This window comes from Oryctolagus cuniculus, chromosome 21 (assembly GCF_964237555.1).
Source record: "Oryctolagus cuniculus chromosome 21, mOryCun1.1, whole genome shotgun sequence".
Classification (NCBI taxonomy): Eukaryota; Metazoa; Chordata; class Mammalia; order Lagomorpha; family Leporidae; genus Oryctolagus; species Oryctolagus cuniculus.
In genome coordinates this window covers 18,710,835-18,723,970 of record NC_091452.1, presented here as the reverse complement: position 1 = coordinate 18,723,970, position 13,136 = coordinate 18,710,835, and the positions used below count along the sequence as shown (strand labels likewise).

General features: G+C 60.6%; 1 protein-coding gene across 2 annotated transcripts in view; it reads left to right on the top strand.

The window, feature by feature from the left end:
- The window catches only part of TRPV4 (transient receptor potential cation channel subfamily V member 4), a 38,186-nt gene extending 30,532 nt beyond the window's left edge, over positions 1-7,654 (top strand). For both annotated transcript variants that reach the window (XM_070065748.1, XM_070065747.1), the window contains exons 11-16: positions 389-554; positions 754-820; positions 3,390-3,706; positions 5,500-5,627; positions 6,309-6,430; positions 6,967-7,654. In XM_070065748.1, the coding sequence (XP_069921849.1) occupies positions 389-554; positions 754-820; positions 3,390-3,706; positions 5,500-5,627; positions 6,309-6,430; positions 6,967-7,109 (943 nt within the window). In that variant the 3' untranslated portion in view covers positions 7,110-7,654. The remainder of the gene's footprint in view (positions 1-388; positions 555-753; positions 821-3,389; positions 3,707-5,499; positions 5,628-6,308; positions 6,431-6,966) is intronic.
- Positions 7,655-13,136: the final 5,482 nt, after the last annotated feature.

Below are 13,136 nucleotides of genomic sequence, written 5' to 3'. Positions count from 1 at the left end.
CCTGTGGGCTCCATCTTTTTAGAATCAGAAAACAGTGAAATTTACTGAGCCCTGAAATCTCTGCTGAGTACCAATGAATCTTTCTCTATGGGTTTCAAAGAGCATCATTTTGGGATCTTACAGGCCCTCAGTGCCATCACACACACACGTGTGCGCACAAACACGCACACACACATGCGCACACACACGCACACACACACACGCACACATAGTTGCCAGGTGATGGAGCCTTCTGGTTAGCAGCATTCCAGCCAATGCACATTGTGTCTCTTCTGGGGGCCTGGAAGACGTCAGGAGCTCCCCTGGAGCTGGGGGACACGTGTAGCCCCCCAAGGCCTCATGGTCCCTTCTCCCCTCTGGCCTCTCCTGCGGTCTCTGCTGCCCGTAGCTTCATCTACTCCGTGCTGGTCATCGTCTCCGCGGCCCTCTACCTGGCGGGGCTCGAGGCCTACCTGGCCGTGATGGTCTTTGCCCTGGTCCTGGGCTGGATGAACGCCCTGTATTTCACTCGCGGGCTGAAACTCACAGGCACCTACAGCATCATGATCCAGAAGGTACGGCTGGGGGTGGGAGGGGCTGCGCGCACCAGCGCACGGCGCACGGCACAGGCGTCCCCAGACCTGAGGACCGGGGGCGCTGCGTCCAGACACTGGGGACAGCCAGGGGAGGGGCAGGAGGGTTGGGGGCACAGCCGTGGGAAAGCGAGACAGCTCGAGTCTCCTCTTTGTCCGCCGATCCCCCTGGGGTCTTCAGATCCTCTTCAAAGACCTCTTCCGCTTCCTGCTCGTCTACCTGCTCTTCATGATCGGCTACGCCTCAGGTGAGCCCTGGGTGCCCTGGTGGGCCTAGCGGGGGAGGGGCGAGGACGGACACAGCAGCCACAGCTGAGCTGCAGGTTAACAGCATCAGCGACTGTGTTCTCGCTGTGGACCAGGCGGTGGACTTAGAACCGTGCCGTTCACCCAACAAAACTGCCAGGGAAGATCCTTTCTTTTTAGATCCACTTTTATAGATAAGGAACTGGAGGCTTAGAAAAGTTCAGTGATTTGTCCAAGTTCAAAAGCTCGTGTGCAGTAAAACTGGAGTATTTGCATAGCTGCAAAGGAAGCCCCGAAAATGTAGCGGCTTAAGATGACAGCCATTTTTTTTTTTTTTGACAGGCAGAGTGGACAGTGAGAGAGAGAGAGACAGAGAGAAAGGTCTTCCTTTGCCATTGGTTCATCCTCCAATGGCCGCCACGGCCGGCGTGCTGTGGCCGGCGCACCGCGCTGATCCGAAGGCAGGAGCCAGGTGCTTCTCCTGGTCTCCCATGGGGTGCAGGGCCCAAGCACTTGGGCCATCCTCCACTGCACTCCCTGGCCACAGCAGAGAGCTGGCCTGGAAGAGAGGCAACCTGGACAGAATCCGGTGCCCCGACCGGGACTAGAACCCGGAGTGCTGGCGCTGCAAGGCGGAGGATTAGCCTATTGAGCCGCGGCGCCGGCTGACAGCCATTTTTTAAAAAGAAGTTTTATTTATTTATTTGAGAGAGAGAGAGAGGAAGGGAGGGAGGGAGGGAGGGAGGGAGGGAAGAAGGAAGGAAGAAGGAAGGAAGGAAGGGAGGGAGGGAGGGAAGAAGGAAGGAAGGGAGGGAGGGAGGGAGGAAGGAAGGAAGGAAGGGAGGGAGGGAGGGAGGGAGGGAGAGGTGTCTCCCATCTGCTGGTTCACTCCCAAATGGTCACAACAGCCAGGGCTGGCCCAGGCTGAAGCCAGGAGCCAAGAGCTCCATCCGGGTCTCCCACATGGATGACAGGGACCCAAGCACTTGGGCCATCTTCTGGGCCTTCCCGGGCGCAGTAGCAGGGAGCTGGACTGGAGGAGGAACAGCCGGAACACGAACCGGCGCCCATGTGGGATGCAGGTGTCACTTCACCTGCTATGCCACAACATCGGACCCAACACCCGCCGTTCCTGCTTGTGCGTGCGGGTCAGCAGGCCCCTGCGTCTGTGGTTGGCGTGTGGGTTGGCTGCCAGCTGACTGGTCCAGCCAGGGTGGCCTGGGCTGGAGGCCACCAGCTCTGCTCCCTGTGGTCACTCGTCGTCTAGCCAGCTGCCTTGGGCTTGTTCCCACAGTGCTCTCAGGGCTCTAGGAACAAGAGTGGAAGTGTTCAAATCCACCTCCTGTGGGACAGCACTGTTCCTGCCGTCTGTTGGCCAAAGCAGGGAAACAGAGTCCGCTTCTTGATGGGAGGACCTAGAAAGTCACGTGGATGGGCTACGGACACAAGGGTCCATTCAGGAATTAATCTACCATGGCTGGGGAGACAGGGACAAGATACAGCTGCTCCCTCCTAGGGGTGGAGCTGGAAAGAACAGGGCAGAGTGTCCAGGCTTCTACAAGAGTCTGGGATTCAGGTCAGGAGTCCCAGCCCCACTGCAGTCCTGAATGGAGAAACTGAGGCAGGAGCTTGGGAATGAAAATAGCAACTTAGTGGTCAGTTTGGTCCCAAGGCGTCCCCTGCTGGGGTCCACTAGATCTGGAGTCTGGGACTGGCATAGCATAACCACAACACATGTGCTGCTGTTGCCCATTTCTGTGCCCATGGCAGACCTTGCTAATGGATCACAGAACTGAGAGCAGAATCCTCAACACAGTGGTTCAGCAACCATTACACAGTTAAATAGCGTCAGCCCACGAGCGCATGCTCACCATGAAGCCTGGTTTGCAGGCTCCCCGGAGACTGAAGGCGCTGAGCCTCTCTGGGCTCCCGGCCCTGGCTGGTTCAGGGACACATTGTTGCTGCTGAACTGTGTTGAGGGCTCTGAAGCTTCCTCTGGGCTTAATGAGAAAGGACGTTTAAGACTCTGCTGGGGGTGAGGGCCCTTAGGGAACACAAGTTCTCCAGTTCTCGGACAATACAGACAGGTACCTGGCGCCAGCTTCCCTCCTTCTGTGTGTGTGTGTGTGTGTGTGTGTGTGATAGGAGAGACAGACAGACAGCACACCAGCCCAGGTGGCATTCCAGCACTCCCAAGGCTGCTAAGAGTGACAGGCATCATTAGAGACCCTTGGGGCCAGCTACTGCTCTGTGGCAGGGGCTGTCCTGGGTCCTCTAGGATGTTGAGTGGTGTCCCAGGCCGTCCCACCCAGTGTATCTAGACACTGCCAAATGCCCCGCCCCCACCAGCCCCCGGGGCAGGGGGCTTGCCCCTGGCTGAGAACCACAGACCTGGATCCCTGAGACCTCTGCCTGAACAGCCTGAGCGCATGGGGAGGGCCAAGGCTTTGGGACCCGGCGCTCCGTCCTGGCCAAGCCTCCATGGTCTGTTCTATGCAATGGGGCGCGGCGCTCCCCGCCTGCCACCTGGAGTCCTCGCGCTCAGCCACGCGGCCCCTGTCCCGCCCACAGCCCTGGTCTCCCTGCTGACGCCCTGCGCCAATATGAAGGTGTGTGACGAGGGGCAGAGCAACTGCACCACGCCCACCTACCCCTCGTGCCGCGACAGCGAGACGTTCAGCACCTTCCTCCTGGACCTCTTCAAGCTCACCATCGGCATGGGCGACCTGGAGATGCTGGGCAGCGCCAAGTACCCCGTGGTCTTCATCATCCTGCTCGTCACCTACATCATCCTCACCTTCGTCCTGCTGCTCAACATGCTCATCGCCCTCATGGGGGAGACGGTGGGCCAGGTGTCCAAGGAGAGCAAGCACATCTGGAAGCTGCAGGTGAGCCCCGCCCCATGCCGCCCCGCCCCGCCCAGCCCCGCCTAGCCCCGCCTGCCTCCCTGTCCCGCCCCGCCCCGCCCCACGCCGGCCAGCCCCACCCAGCCCCGCCCAGCCCCGCCTGCTGCCAAGCCCCACCCAGCCCCGCCAGCCCTGCCCTCCGGCCAGCCACACCCAGCCCCGCCCACCGGCCAGGCCCACCCTCCACCCTGCCCAGCCCCACTCTCTGCCCCACCCCGTCCGCCGGCCGGCCGTCACCTCCCCCAGTCTTCCCCCTCCCGCGGGCGCGCTGTCTGGAGCCACACTGCCTGCGCTTCCTTGTGTGGACCACTGGGCATCGCAGGTTGCTGCCCCCTTGCCAGAGCCTCCGAGGGAAGCGAGGGGACTTCTTGCCTGTCCTCGGGTCCTGGTGTCCAGTTTGTCCCGTGGCTCAGCTCGCAGGTGCAGCCGGCACAGCTGAGTGCGCTCGGGTGGCACAGCCGGTCTCAGGGTCTCTTGGGCCGTTGTCTGTGCTGCAGCCATCCAGCTGGGGCCCCATAGTTTATAATTTAGAGTACAGGTTTACTTGGCTCGAGGACCTGGGGGCTGCGGAGCCGGAGAGCAGGGCGCTGGCCTCTGATCAGAGCTTCTCATGGCTTCGCGACATGGGAGAGGGCGCCCCATGGAGGGACAGAGCGAGGGCGCTGGGTCTCATCTCTCTCCCTCATAATGCCCACCGATGCCATCCTGGGGGCCCACCCTCCTGGCCTCATCTAACCCTGGCCACCTCCCAGAGGCCCCTTCCCCAAACACCGCTCATATAGGCCTTTGGAGCTTAAGCTTCCAACCCACGTGTTCTGGGCAACACACTCACACCGCTGCAGGGAACACCTGCCTGGCAGGGGGGCTCCTGTGCTGAGCCCAGGTGGCTGGCATGCCCCAGCCTGGCCCAGTGGACAAGGCTGGGCTGGCCCTGGGTCTGGGCCACTCCCACCCAGCATTCCCCCTGGGGGGGGGGTGTTATTTTTAAAATTTTATTTATTTATTTTTAAAGAGTTATTTATTTATTTGAAATGTAGAGTTATAGAGAGGCAGAGAGAGAGAGAGAGGTCTTCCCATCTGCTGGTTCACTCCTCAAATGGTTGCAACAGCTGGAGCTGGGCCCATCCAAAGCCAGGAGCCAGGAGCCTCCTCCAGGTCTCCCACACAGGTGCAGGGGCCCAAGGACTTGGGCCATCTTCCACTACTTTCCCAGGCCACAGCAGAGAGCTGAATTGGAAGTAGAGCAGCCGGGATTCGAACCAGTGCCCATATGGAATGCCGATGCCTCAGGCAGAGGCTCAGCCCACTAAGCCACAGCGCCAGCTCCCATGTAAAATTTTAGAAATAGGATATTCCACGTGAACATGTAGACTTCTGGTCTTGAATGTTGGACGCTCCACAGTGCAGGGCCCACACTTCCTGCTTCGCTGGGAGCTGGGAGCACCAGCTTCCTGTGGGGGAGGGGTTGGCCACGGCTGCCCCTTTACACCGGGCATTTGCTGTGTGGTTGGCCCCAGGCCCCACCCTTCCCTAAGTGTTACCAGCACTGAATGGCAACGGCCGAGTTCCCGGCAGGGGCTTGGCTGCGGCCTCTCTGACTGGATCCCGCATCACCCAGAGCTTTCCTGGTGCACGCCGGCGGGCACAGGGACCCCCAGCCCTGCCTGCAGGGCCAGCAGGAGCTGGGAAGCCAGGTTCTCTGTCTCCTCGTCTCCGTCACGGGGGCCGGCAGGTGTGGGCCAGGGCAGGCTCAGCACCTCCGTCCCTCCCCGCAGTGGGCCACCACCATCCTGGACATTGAGCGCTCCTTCCCCGTGTTCGTGCGGAAGGCCTTCCGCTCCGGGGAGATGGTGACCGTGGGCAAGAGCTCGGACGGCAGCCCGGACCGCAGGTGGTGTTTCAGGTAAGGTGGGCCAGCAGGGTGCCCCCACCCCCAGCTCGCACCTTCCGATGGCTGCGACTCCTGGAGCTGCGGGGGCCCCGCGTGGCCTCGCCCGGGCTCAGGTCCCCCAAGCTGGTGAATTCTCTCAGCCTCAGTTTCTTCGTCTGTGGAGTGGGGGCGCTGAGCGCACCACCTTCCCAGGCCGGCCGTGAAACTGGACTGCTTAGCCCAGGAGGACGGCTGGGCTCGGGCCTGGGCCACGCCCCGCGGGCCGCCCACTGGCTCCTTGGGGAGACCTGGAGGCATCTCACGGCCACCAAACAGTGGGGTGCACCGGGGTGCTGTGGCTCAAAGGGGGCAACTGAGGAGTCAGAAGATCTTTCAAATAAAAGGAAAATTTTTTAAAAAAGCAGAAAAGCTGATTGGTGGGGACCAGAGGTGGGTGGGGGGGGCATAGGGAGTTGTAGCTTCCAGGAGGGAGAAGTTACATTTGGGGTGATGGAGAATTCTGGAACCAGACCATGGAGATGGCTGCAAATTCAGCCCATGGAACTGCACACAGAGAAGTGGCTAACGGGGCGGCTCTCGTGTGTTTTTCCATAATACACGGAGGAGGTGCGGGGATGCTGGAGCAGGGAGGCTGCAGGGGCGGGGGGCTGTCTCGGAGGGGCTCCCCCCAACCTGCTGCTCTGGCCCCGCCAGGGTGGATGAGGTGAACTGGTCTCACTGGAACCAGAACTTGGGCATCATCAACGAGGACCCGGGCAAGAATGAGACGTACCAGTACTACGGCTTCTCGCACACTGTGGGCCGCCTCCGGAGGGGTGAGTGCAGCCGCTCGGTGGAGGCAGCCCTGCCCGCTCCTGTCACTCCCCTGCTGTGAGCCATCCCAGTGCCTTCCTGGGACTGAGTGGCTACATGTGGAGAACGGGAGGGCGAGATGGGTTGGCCACGGAGCTCCCGTGGCTGCTCGTGCGTGCCTGGGGCGTCTCCCCTTGGTGGCTCTGCCCTGGCCCCTCCCTGTGCTGAGACAGGAGCTGGTGTGGGCAGGTAGGACAGGGTCCCTGGGCACTCTGGTGTGGAGAAGCCCCTCGTTTTTCCACTAAAGCGTGAGCGCTGCAGACACCAAGGGCGCTCAAGGCATCGTGACCCCAAGCGCCAATCCTGGCTCCTCCTCCTCCATCCCCCCCATGCTCCCAGGTGAGCACCTTGACCTCTCTGAGCCCCAGTTTCCACCTCTAAAATGGACATTTAGATCACTGCGGAGTGACCAGTATACAGCAGGTGCTCACGTGGTACACAGTAGGTGCTCACGCTGTGCCTGTGTTCTCTCCCTCCCTCCCGCCTGCTCCCCGTACAGACCGCTGGTCCTCTGTGGTGCCCCGCGTGGTGGAGCTGAAGAACAATTCAAACCCGGACGAGGTCGTGGTGCCACTCGCTCACGTGGGGAACCCCAGTGGCCCTGGCCACCAGCAGAGTCACCCCCCGCAAGTGGCGGACTGATGATGCCCCCGCCCTCTAGGGGCTGCAGCCCAACCCCAGCCCCTGCACCTGCCTGTTCTAGTCCGCCTGCATTTCAGTGGCACTTCCTGGGTGTCCCCCCACATGTCCCTTTGACCCTCAGAGGTGAGGGCTGGTGGAGATGCTGGCGAGGCCCAGGACGCTCTGGTCCCCGCTTGTGCTCCCCACCAGAGCACGGGCTCCTGGCCACCTGCCTCACTCCCATGGAGTCACATCAGCCAACGCCAGGACCCTCTGCCTGGGGGGACCCCTGCCTGCCTCTCCATTATTTATTTACTCTGCTCTCAGGAAAGCCACGTGACCCCTGCCCACCCCCAGCTGGAACCTGGCAGAAGCCTGAGGACCCTGTGCCAGCTGCACTGCCCTGCCCGGCCAAGCCCCCAGCCCCAACCTGCTCCCCCCCCCCCCCGTGTGGGCGGTGGGGGCTCTGCTGAGGGGTGGGGGCCCTGGGAGTGGGGCCAGGCCCTCTGTGTGTTCTCTGGAGTGTCTGGGATTCGTCGGTGCTCAATAAATGTCCATTCATTTGTGGTGGGGCTGACAGTAACAGGCATGGGGTGACACCAAGACCGGAAGCAGAACTCGAAGCTGCCTGGGGCAGGGGCGAGGGCGAGGACGGGGGCGCTGGGAGAACGGGGGGGGGGGGGCTTGTGACATGTGCGCGGGATTGCAGCAGCCCTGGGGCAGGCAGAGGGGAAGGCAGCACAGGGCTTGGGGTCTGCAGACCCCATTAGCACCCTTGCTCCAGCCTTGGCAATGGGCTGCTTTGTTGTGGGGACTTTGTGGGGGTCCCTTGACTTCTCTGGGTCTCCAGGTCAGAAAAGTGAGGGTCCAAGACAGGAGAGAATCCGGGGCAGGGAGTCTAGAAGCTTCCACGAGGAGAAAGGATGGACTCATGGGAAAAAGATGCTTCCAGAAGTTGGTGGAAACATGGACTACAAAGATGTTGACCTTTTTTTTGGAATCCATGTATATAAGAGGTCTTCGAAAAGTTCTTGGAAAATGCAAACTGTGAAAAAAAATCTCTGCATAGATCTGAAAGATAAACTTCTAATTCCATTTTTCCACGGACTTTTTGAAAGTTAACGCCCAGGCTCCAAACCCAGTTTCTATTTGCCAATCCCACACCCAGTGTCCCGCCCAGCATGCGGACCTGGTGGGCCCAGAACCATTCTGATTGGACAAACGTGGGTCACATGCCACGCCCGAGCCAATCCCCACAGCCGGGGGAGGGACTGCCAAGGAGGGGCAGACCCACATCCGGCTCTGAAGGGGGTGGGCAACGACTCGGAGGACCCCCTGGGGCTCCGCTCGAATAATGGAGGAAGGCCCCGGGCTGGGAAAGGTCCCTCTTTCTCTTTTCCTCTCCCCTGGTTGCGTGAAAGCACCTTCGGAAGTTGTTGGTGTTGGAGGTGGGCGCCGGGAAGGAGGGGAGGCCCTAGGGACTCGGAGTCTGGTTCCTCCTCCGTGAAATGGGCACAGCCTGGAAGACCAGGGGATTGCTGGGCTGTGTCAGAGAAGAGACGTTGCATCCCCCACCGCTGTGCCATCCCAGCAGCACGTAACGGAAAGCTTAGACTGAAAGAGAAATGGGCTCTGAGGGCTCAGGGAGCCGGATGTCCTCTGTTTAGGCGGGGTTGAAGGCTCATTAATAATTTCGGGCCTTCTGTAATTCACCAGAGGCCCACTTCTGCCTCTCCGGCATTCCTTCAGCACATATGTGTGGGGCTGCAGCCAGGCCAGGCACTGTGCTGTGTGTATGTCCCACAGTGGCTGCCTCGGGTACACAAGATGGTGCCGCACACCCAGACTCCGCAGCATCCGGGGCACAAAGCATGGAGCGAGTGCGGCCCGCCTCTCGTTTTATATGGGAGGATGGGTGGAAACTGCCTGGTTGTGTGATTGGCCAGAACCGTGTCACGTGGGCCCTGCCTCAGCCAATCAGCAGACAAGAAGCCGTGGGCGGGAGCATGGAGGGAGCAGGTGAGCCCCTCCGTTTCTCAGTTCTGGGAGCCGGGCGGGAGTGACCCTGGACGGCCCGGAGGACAGGTGCTGTCCGTCTCGGCCCTTTCCCCAGGTGTCCGCCCTCCCCACATGGTCACCAGGAGTGGCTGCCGCTCGAGCGTCCTCCCGGCCCCTAGGCGCTTGGCGTTTCTCGAGGAAAGTGCTCCATCGTTTATGTTTCTGTTCTATCCTGAAATGGTTTTGGCGATGAGTTTTCTTGCGATTGCGCTTTTAGGCGGGGTAACTTTTTCAGCTGGTTTTTCTGAAGGTGATCCCTGGTTAGGGAGGAGCTGCGGCTAAGTCGCTGTTTCAGGGGAGTTAAGTGTGTTCAAGTCTTGGAGAGTTTGTTCCAATACTTTTTTTTTTTAAATTTAATTATTTATTTGAAAGGCAGAGTTAGAGAGAGAGAGGTCTTCCGTCTGCTGGTTCACTCCCCAGATGGCCGCAATGGCCAGGGCTGAGCCAGGAGCCAGGAGCTCGGTCCCCGTGGGTGCAGGGACTCGGGCTCTTGGCCGTCTTCCACTGCCTTCCTAGGGGCGTTAGCGGGGAGCTGGGTCAGAGCTGAGCAGGTGGGACTTGAACTGGCGCTCGGGTGGTGGGGGACGCCGGCGGCACAAACAGCAGCTTAACCTGCTGTGCCACAGCACCCACCTCAACAGGAGCATCTTAATGATGGCCGCGCCCAGCGTCCTCCACACCTGGATGTGCTGGCCGATGCCGCCGTGGTTGCAGGTGACGCATGGGACATAGACTCGCATCAAACAAACAAAAAAAAGGTTCTAATTCTCTGTGCCTGGTCATGTTGAGCTGTCAGTTTGCTTCAAATCTCTCATTTCAACAGTGAAAAGCCTTAGGGGCTGGCGCCGTGCGTAGCAGGTAAAACCACCACCTCCAGTGCCGGCATCCCATTTGGGTGCCGGGTCAAGTCCCGGCTGCTCCACTTCTGATCCAGCTCTCTGCTATGGCCTGGGAAATCAGAGGAAGATGGCCCAATCGCTTGGGCCCCTGCACCCATGTGGGAGACCCGGAAGAAGCTCCTGGCTCCTGGCTTCCGATTGGGCCAGCTCCAGCTGTTGCAGCCAGTTGGGGAGTGAACCATCATATGGAAGACCTCTCTCTCTCTCTCTCTCTCTCTCTCTGCCTCTCCTTTCTCTGTGTAACTCTGACTTTCAAATAAATAAATAAATCTTTAAAAAAAAATAGGATTGCTGAGCCGGGAGGACTTGGGCCATCTTCTGCTGCTTTCCCAGGCCATAGCAGAGAGCTGGATTGGAAGTGGAGAAGACAGGACTCGAACCAGGGCCTATATGTGATGCTGGCACTGCAGGCGGCGGCTTTACCCGCTACGCCACAGTGCCAGCCCCTCAGCAATCCTATTTTTTTTTTTTTTGACAGGCAGAGTGGACAGTGAGAGAGAGAGAGACAGAGAGAAAGGTCTTCCTTTGCCGTTGGTTCACCCTCCAATGGCCGCCGCGGCTGGCGCGCTGTGGCCGGCGCACCGCGCTGATCCAATGGCAGGAGCCAGGAGCCAGGTGCTTTTCCTGGTCTCCCATGGGGTGCAGGGCCCAAGCACCTGGGCCATCCTCCACTGCACTCCCTGGCCACAGCAGAGAGCTGGCCTGGAAGAGGGGCAACCAGGACAGAATCTGGCGCCCCGAGCGGGACTAGAACCCGGTGTGCCAGCGCCGCTAGGCGGAGGATTAGCCTAGTGAGCCGCGGCGCCGGCCAATCCTATTTTTTTTAAGTTATTTATTTGGAAGGCAGTATGACAGAGAGATCTTCCATCCACTGGTTCACTCTCCAAATGGCCATAAGAGCCAGGGTTGGGCCATGCTGAAGCCAGGAGCCACGAGCTCCATCCAGGTCTCCCATGTGGGTGACAGGGCCCCCAGCACTCAGGTCGTCATCTGCTTCCTTCCCAGGTGCATATGCAGGAAACTGGCTTAGAGCAGCCGGGACTGGCACCTGCGCTCCAGTGTGGGATGCCAGCATCACAGTGGGGGCCTTGCCTGTGATGCCGGCGTCACAGTGGGGGCCTCACCTGCTGGGCCCCAGCACTGGGGCCCGGCTCCACAGTCTCAGGGCTGCCTTTCCCAACTGCCCCAACCAAAGGCCTGGACTGACTCGGGTCACGTGTGTGCTCTCGAACAGTCACCGCAGACGGGTCAGACGGCTGGAGTCAGCACCCCCAGACCATGGGAACTGAGGGCGAGGAAGAGCAGCCCCCCTGAAAGCAAGGCATGCTGACAGCCGACACCCGTGCCGGGCTGCGTCCGGGGCCCCCACTTCCCCCTCCCCACGCCTGTGGCGTTGTCCCCTTGTCACGGCCTCCACCATGGGCAGAGTGGAATGTCCCATGGCCACCAGGGGGAGCTCGGCACACCTGCCCAGGCTTGCTCCCCGGGGAGGAGGAGAGGCACAGGGCTGAGCCAGGTCGCTGCCATCACGCACCGTGCCGATACGTGAGGAACGTGTGCTTTTGGGATGGCTGCGTCGCTGTGTTGTTGGGTGGAGGCGGCAAGAGCTCACGCACACCAGACTCCAGGAGAGGGAGTACAGAGAGTGGCCAGGCTGCAAGGAATGTGGCCCATTGCACAGATGGGGCAGCCGAGGCTGTGGCCCAAGGCGTCTGACGGCCACATGGCGGGGGGACGTGAGCCCTGGTGTCCGTCCTCAGAACCCTTGCTAAGGAAGGGCGGGAAGTGGCGAGGCCAGGCTGCTTCTGGAGCAAGACCCCGGCCGTCACCTGTCGCTTGCACTGAGCCCCACGCCACCTGCCCGCTCTCTCTGGAGCCCGTTGCCTTTGAAAGCTCTCCTGACTGGCTTCCAAGCGGGATTTCTGATCATGCGTGCATGTGCGTTTAATAATGCCGAAGCGTTTGGATGTCGTATATGACAGGAGGGCTGCCTCCCCCCCAAGTTTAAAGCACTGCTGGGGGCTGGCGCCACAGCTCACTAGGCTGATCCTCCGCCTGCGGCGCCAGCACCCCGGGTTCTAGTCCTGGTCAGGGCACCGGATTCTGTCCCAGTTGCTCCTCTTCCAGTCCAGCTCTCTGATGTGGCCAGGGAGTGCAGTGGAGGATGGCCCAAGTGCTTGGGCCCTGTGCCCGCATGGGAGACCAGGAGGAAGCACCTGGCTCCTGGCTTCGGATCGGCGCAGCGCTGGCCGTGGCAGCCATTTGGGGAGTGAACCAATGGAAGGAAGACCTTTCTCTCTGTCTCTCTCTCTCACTGTCTAACTCTGCCTGTCAAAAAAAAAAAAAAAATGCACTACTTGGAAATAATTACCACGACTGGCAGCCAAGACAAAGGGACCGTCAGGAAGGGCAGTCGGGGAAACTTGGATCCCAGCGGCACGGGCCTCTGCCGCCGGTGGAGTCTGTTACCACGTCCCGTTCTCATTGGCTGTTGGGACGTTTAAGGCAAACGCGGGGATTTTGCCTGAATGTAAGCCCCATTCATCCACACTGCTCTTCTCCCCGGACGCCGGCCGCTGGCGTTTCTGGCTGCGGTGGGGCCACAGTGGGCGGTGGTCAGCAGCCGCTCCCCACGCCCCACCCCACGGACCCTGACTCCCATCAGTTGGGCGCTGTGGATGGGGCGCTCACGGCTCCCTGCACGGGCAGCCACATCCGATCAAGTATCTCTCACCTCGTGGTGTATTTTTAGGAATCCGCAGTCCTGGTGACCGTGGGGTGAGCTTTGTTCGCTCTCAGCCTTTGGGGCAGGGGAGACGCAAGCCCCCGAGGTTGGGTCGGGAGAGGCCGGGCTGGGAGTCTGTTCTTGCAGGGGACACAGGAGGGGGAGGCGGGTGAACAGTGTGGAGGCCTCTGCGGCGCTCAGCGTCTGCCGTTCCAGCCTCAGGACCTGCAGGCAGCACTGATGGATGCGCCATGCGGCGCGATGCCTGCTGGTGCTGCCCAGGAGTTGCATCCCTCCCCCTCCTTCAGGCTCCGATTTTGCTCAAGGGTCCACTCTGTCCAGCACCCCCGTGAGTCCCCCACCACC